This window comes from Hirundo rustica, chromosome 6 (assembly GCF_015227805.2).
Source record: "Hirundo rustica isolate bHirRus1 chromosome 6, bHirRus1.pri.v3, whole genome shotgun sequence".
NCBI lineage: Eukaryota > Metazoa > Chordata > Aves > Passeriformes > Hirundinidae > Hirundo > Hirundo rustica.
Window position 1 is genome coordinate 57,278,494 of NC_053455.1, and position 7,204 is coordinate 57,285,697.

At 44.2% G+C, this 7,204-nt stretch overlaps 1 protein-coding gene across 5 annotated transcripts in view; it reads right to left on the reverse strand.

Moving 5' to 3' along the window:
- The window catches only part of GALNT18 (polypeptide N-acetylgalactosaminyltransferase 18), a 233,529-nt gene extending 226,801 nt beyond the window's left edge, over positions 1-6,728 (reverse strand). For 4 of the 5 annotated variants that reach the window (XM_058421080.1, XM_058421079.1, XM_058421078.1 and 1 more), the window contains exon 1: positions 6,542-6,728. In XM_058421080.1, coding sequence (XP_058277063.1) covers positions 6,542-6,620 — 79 coding nt within the window. In that variant the 5' untranslated portion in view covers positions 6,621-6,728. The remainder of the gene's footprint in view (positions 1-6,541) is intronic. The other variant, XM_058421081.1, reaches the window with a different exon arrangement.
- Between the last annotated feature and the right edge of the window lie 476 nt (positions 6,729-7,204).

The following is a 7,204-nucleotide window of genomic DNA, read 5'->3' on the forward strand; positions in this document are numbered from 1 at the left end:
GACCTCCAGGCCTTGCATCAGTAGGTGGTTCAAGCAGGCTGAATAAGGAGAAAAATCCATAAATGATTTGATTTTTCTAGCTCAGAGCTTTGGCCATGTGCCCAGTGAGCTCTCAATTATTTTAAGTCATTCAGCCACGGCAATGAAAATATCTCTTCATTAATAAGAACTAGGTGTTTAAGTGCCTGTTTAGAGTGTTAGGAAGGACAGAATATCTCCAGTTTGCTGACAGAAGAAAAACCTGGGATCTGGCCTTTGCTCCTCCTCTGAGCACAGTCAAGATGATCTCATCAATACCCAGAACTCTATGAGGCTGAGACTTCTTTCAATACCTGGTGACCATCACTGTCAGCAGAACTGACACAGATGGGGAGCAGCTCACCAGGAACTCGGACAAGAGCACAAACCTCTCACAAAGAATTACAGAATTTTGTTCATACTCAGTATTTTGCACCAGTGTTGGGTGGTTAAAAATCTGTGGATATCTTGCATATTGCAGACCTTCCTGCTTCTTTCAACCCAGCCTCTGTTTTGTGCCAGATTTCAAGTGACCAAATGCCAGTGGCAACGTGGGATTCCTTCTCCTCAAGTTTGGGCACAATTTACTTGGCAAGTGACTGTGCAGCATCATAGAACAGTTAAGGTTGAAAAAGACCTCAGAGATGATCAGGTCCATCTGCTAATCCAGCACTGCCATGTTCCGCACGTACACATCCACACATCAAAGTTTTTTGAGAACTTCCAGGGATAGTGATTCCACCACTTCCCTGGGCAGCCTGTTACAATGTCTGAAAACTCTTGTGTTGAAGAACTTTTCCCTAATATCCAACCTGAACTTTCCCTGACACAACTTGAGGCCATTTCCTCTCATCCTGTCACTTGTTACCTGGGAGAAGAGACCAACCCACCCGGCTCCATCCTCCTGTAGCGGGTGATAAAGTCTCCCCTGAGCCTCCTTTTCTCCAGACTAAACAAGCCCAGCTCTCTTAGCTGCTCCTCTGAATTGTAAAGGAGTGGTATACAAAATTAGCCACCTTCCAGAGAGGCTCTTGGGCGATTCCTAGGTGCAGTGTTTGCACCTTGTGCCTCGTGACCTAATCTGGTGACTCAAAGCCTATTGTCCTTTATTTCACAGGAGTGTACAATAATAACAACATCCCCATCTTCCAAGAGGATGAAGCCAGCAAGGAATGAACAGGCCACAACTTGCAGATTTCTGTGCTCAAGGAAAGCCATAGCCAGGCAAGTATTTAAGCAAAGAATACAGTAACTCCAGGTTCTGCAGATTCAAGGAGTTTTACAGTATGACTTAGCTAAACTAAGAACCTTAACATTCACAGCATTTTCATTGCTGAAATCATTATCATGAAATCATTCATCATTAGCTGAAATACATGACAGAAACAGTGGGTGCATTCTCCAGGAGGACTCATTAGCTGACACAAAGGTAAAACACAACTGCAGCTGAAACTGCCACTTGAAGAAACAGCACTGGTTATATAAAACACCCAGGCACCTGTAAGGGGGTCCACTTTAAGAATGCTTGCTCCAATACTGAAGATTTCTATCCATGATGCTTTCAGACAACTGCCATTTCCCTTAATGAAGAAAAGCTTCCCTTCACCTCCTGCTAAAAAGATCCCCAAAGATATGCTAATTTTTCTTTAATGTATTATCTTTTCCATCACCACAGCTGTCTTGTCTGCCTTCTTCTAGAGGACTGATGCAATTGCAAATACTTTCCTGCATCCCATGATAGATTTTATTAATGACATCAAACTGTGCCATGCTTTGCCTCATTATTAAGTTCTGTGCTGGTAGCGGATATTGCATTCCTTTGTGTAAGTTCTGTAATTTTTCTGAGTTTTGATAAGGCCATTAATCACAACACAACTATGCTGATCCAGACCATGCTGGTGTCCAAGACAACACTACAATAACCACTCTTTAATAACCATTCTCCCTTGCTTAACACCTGTAGAGGTTTTCTCAGCTTAGGTAGTAGTCTTTTTAATAAATATGGGAGAAAATAAGGACTAAACCAACATGATTGTGTTTCAGTAAAATTTCCTCAAATAATTGGCTGACCTTATGAGCTCATCTTATGTGGGATTTGACCTCACATCCTTGTGACTTCACTGATAGTTGGAAACATTCAACATCTATCAATATTTGAACTTAAATGATGCAAAGTACTTGAAAATTCATTGAAAAGGAACATAAATAACACTGAAATCTTTCCTCCTCAGTAGCCTGACACTGGAAACCTTCTGCTGACTGCAAGCATTAGGTCTCCATGCATTTGCTAACCAAAATCCTGTCTTTTTTCAAAATAGCTGTTCACAGGTCAACATCTAAAGAAATCATCCTGACAAAGAGCACAATTGAGCAGCATTTGGCAGGCTGCTATCCTCATTTTCTCTTAATTTTTTTTTTTAAATTTTGCACCCTTCCATTTGGGTACTGAGTATTACTGAGATGTACACTTCAAAATTATGTTTTCTGTGACCCCACAGAGGTCACATACATGCACATCTATATATAAAGCACAGGCACTGTGTTATGTATGAACCTCAAAAAAAAAAAAAAAAAAAGTAGTACTGGGGAGGGGGAAAGGCACATACTGAATCCATTTCCTTCTTGTAACCAAGGTTTGCTCCCTTCGCAGCACCTACGGCCATCTGCTTTATTTGGGATGCCTGAAGTCCAGAGGCTACCTATCCCAGGATAAAACGCACTCAGCATTTCAGAGGATTAAAGCCCAGCAGGTGTTAGCTGCAGCAGGGTGAAAAAGGAGCCCCTTCCATTACCCCTGCACACAGCCAGCCTGCTGCAGGAGACTGTCTGAGCAGGGCAGTGGAGCTCCTGCAATTCTGACTCCTTCCCTGAGCTCTCACAAAGTGTTTAACATGCTGGATCTCAGCAAGTCTTTGTTTGACTTAGGACCTGTCCCCTGCAGCAGCCAACAGCAAATAACCCAGAAAGAGCATGTATGGAGCACACCACAAAGGTTTTCTTTCTCCAAAATATTCTTCCAGCCTACAGAGATTTAGGGTCATGTGAGCTCCCGAGTCAAAGGCAGTGCTCTGGTGTACTATAGCCTTGACTGAAGTCTCCCAGAAATACAGGGAATTACTAAAGCAACCTGGAAGGTGGACATGCCCCAAACCTTGACAAATGAGCCAAGGAACATGCACAGAGTGGTTTCTCTCCTTAGTTGTGTTTCTTTCTCCCAACCTCCCAACATTTGATGCCTCTGAAGACAGAAGGCATCTCTGCCTGACCACCTCAGTCACCTCTCCTCCATTTTAGTCTGATTGTCTCTTGTTCAGAGGACAAGGTCTAGGGCAGACACGGGAGAGGGTGAGACTGTTACACTGAGCAGCATCAAAGGCCACAGCAGAGAAAAGCTCAGCTTCTGTGGAACAGTGCAGACAGGAATGCTCTGGAACCTGGAGGCTTACCATGAGGAAAACAACTGCACCCCATCCATGGGTGGGTATAAATCACAGGTGCTGCCTTACAAATAAGGCTAATGGTTGACCTTTTCAGGTGTGAAAGGGTCTGGGTGTTTGCAGGTATGGAGTCAGTTATGGCTTTGCAGCAAGACAAGAAGTGCACTCATCGTGTTCACCTATCACATAAGCCTGTAACAGTCAAGTGATTTTAGTGCTCTCTTATGGAATATTACAGCTTACTGTGCTTGGAAACAGGCAATATGATTTCCCGAGTTTCAATAAATTCTATTAGTTACCCCACATTTAATTTTTCTTCAAGAAACTTGCTAATACCATCTCATTTCAGAAGTCTCCAGACAGCCAGCTTGGGTTTTGTGAAGGGGAAGAAGAAAATAAGTTTGCTTTGTTGTACAACAAAGTTTACTCTCAAATTGCTTTTTAACTATTAATAGCATTCCCATATAATGCACCTTGTGTTTAATAGTACAACAGTAGAACTAGAGCTCCTTCCCTGTCTCTCTGATGGCTGTGATTCACTTCCCAGGCAGCCCAAAGTACATTAGCTATGTGACTGGAAACAGGATTAGGTGCTCTGCCCATAAACGGATAAAAGCGTGTCCTTCATGCAGCATTTCATGAAGTTCTCCTTGGTAAAGCACAGGTGACACCATGATAGAATTAAGTTACACTAAGAGTAGGGGATCCAAAAGACAGGGACAGGGGTCACCGGGAACTCTGTGCCAAAGGGGTGGATATAACACACCAGGGAAGAATTCGGATCCAAACATCTCTATTCTTTGTGTGAAACTTCAGTGAAACTATTAGAAAGCAAGCCTACATATAACCAGATACAGTAACTGGAAAACAAACTTAAAAGATGGTATGTGCAAATGTCCCAGAAATACAGGAAATTATTACAGTAGCCAGGAATGTAGAGTTGGCCCAGCCCTTGACAACTGCTAGGTTAACCAGAATCAAGACACGCTCTATATTGTTATTCCTCTGGAATGTTAACCTTGTTAAGCCCTAAAACATTTTGGAAATCTGCCCATCAGTTATGGAGTTCGTGCTTTCACAACAGCAACAACACCTAAAAAAAAAAGAGAGAGAAAGCAAACCCCGAGCACATCTTTTATTTACAGCAGTATGAGTGTTAGCAATAGCAGAGCACTCTTTCTGGACGGCAAACCACCAAAACCCACACCAAATCAAGCAGAGACTACAATGACTGATGCTCCTCTCACTTCCCTTTCAGAATAATAAACCTATGTGGTTTAGAACCATTTCTTAAATCTGAAAAAAGGGAAGGTTAAGAACAGACGTCAGAAATGTTTTCAGTTGTGAGACCCCCATCTCCAGGTACCCACGCAATCCATGAATAAACCCAAGAGGATCATGCAGTGCCAGAACATGCAAGTCCTAGAACATACTTTTGTGAAAATGAGCCAAATTTATCTGAGCATAAGCTAGAATTAGAAAAATAGCAGATGGCAAATTGCAGCACCACTGACATTCCAACAGCTTGTTTTGAAATGTTGAGTTAATTCTTAAAAAAAGGCTTTAGAGTTGAAATAAGATTCTCTAGAGATCCAGGAAATTTGATTCAGACACAGGAACTCAGATTACTTTCAAAAATTGACTGGACATTATTATCCCGCTGCAGTTTTCTACATTCTCCTCACATCAGAGGGCTGTTCTAGGTGTTCCTCTGCAGTCATAACCAAGAACTTTTTACCATTATTATTATTTTTAAGCTATTCTCACTTCAGACCAGTTATTCCTGCCAGGCTTGAAAGAACTCCTCACGCCCTCCTTCCCAGCCCTGAAGTTGGTTGCACCTCAGACGCAGTAACTTCATAACCTTGTTGCCACTCTGCTGTGGGTCCCTACACTGGGGTGAAAAATCCCTCATAGAGACCAAGGTACATTATTTTGCCTTTTAGGTCATAGCTACATTAATGAAAAGGACTAAAATCCTTGGGTTTAATGTCCTTGGCAGACTGAATGAAGCCAAATTCCCTGTAGGCTTCCTGCTTAGGCTTCACACTGTGCACCCAGTTTCTTCACTTTCCTTGGAGAAACAAACAAGTTTTGGGAGTGAGGGCAAGAACCTCCCCTTCCACACCTTTCTTCCCTCCTAAGCCTGTTTAAGAATTAAAAGTAAACAGGATAAACGTTCTTTTGTCCTCCAGGAAATGCTTTTTTCCCCCCTGCACTGCCACCAGCCAAATCCAGGATACTCCAAACGCCACCCTGAGCACGCTGCTACTCCCACGTCCTTGCGGGAGGACAAACAACGGAGGGAAAAGCCTCGCTTTGAAGCTGCGACCCAGGGCTTTTCATGGCCCGGGGGAAACGAAGCATTTGCGTCGTCAATCCCTCCCAAAGCAGCTTGCTCACAGCTCCAGGGGAAGAAAAACGCGGGGGAGGGAAGGCAGGAGGCGGAGCAGGAGCGCGGCCCGGCCCGGTTTGCCGGGAGCGCAGCGCCTCGGCCCGCTGCTCCTCGCCCGTGGAAAAGGCCTGGCCACCAAGGCAGGAACAACATTGAAAAGCAAAACACTCCCCTCTAGCGTTACGGTGCACCCCCAGGACCGAGTGGGTGTTTCCACTTTAGGAAAGGGGTTTCTGTTTCCCTGACTTTTAAGGAAGGGAAGCTTTCTCTTCCTCACTGTGGCCGGCCCGGTGGCACCTGATGGACCTTCCACCTGTTCCTCAGAGGTGTGGCTGGGGTCTACAGGACAGCAACCCAGAGGAGCCCTCCTGGATCATCCAGTACTTCAGAAAGAGCACAGAGGTGCTCAGGGCTTTTTGAGGTGCCTTAGCCTCTGCCAGAGGTTTTTCTGCACCATGCCTGGCTTCTGTTTTGTTTCTGCATCGTTTGTTATTTTCTGCTTTTATTAAAACCTTTGCGTTACAAAACACATTTGAAGAGCCGTCTTGCAAATATTATTAAGCCACTCTGGGAGGTTACAGGCCAACCCTCAGACTTGATACATCTTCACAAGGCTCATTATACTCTGGCCACGTGTAAGATTGTACCACTCTAGGGACCGATATCAGCATCATTTATCCTCATCACTTACCAGCAGCTTCCCCCGGTGGTGCAGGCGCTGTCCCTCCTGGGAAAACAGTGTAGGTCCATCGTTCTGGGTCAAAAAACATCCCTCGAAGCAGTACCTCCACCAGCTTTGCTTCATTTCATTTCATTTCATTTCATTTCATTTCATTTCATTTCATTTCATTTCATTTCATTTCATTTCATTTCACTTCCCTTCCACTCCCCTTTCCCAAGGCCACGTTTTGCCCCCTTTTGAAGCAAAACCAAGAAGCAGCTGAGCCCAGCCCTCCTTCCAGAAGGTTCTGGCCAGGTGGGCTCAGCCTGGCCCAGCTGCTCCCTGACACAGGTGCTGGCACTTAGCTGGATGGCTCCAATCAGGCGCAGCTTGCAATTTAACGAGCTACAAGGGAAGGCAAAGCAAATATAAAATTGTTTAATAAGGTGATTTTTTTAATTTATTTTTTTCTCTCTCATGGGCAGCTGCTGAGGCCAGAGCTGTGAGCACCCCACAACTGGTCCTGTAGAGACCACAGAGGCTGCCTGTATGGACAGTAACATGCTAACACTGAATTCCAGGAGTGGGCATGGGAGTTTTCAGGTTTTCCTCCTCAAGTTTCCTGCTGTTCTAGTCCCATACCAGACTCTGTAAATAATTATTTGTATGTGTATTTTCTTTTTTTTTTCTTTT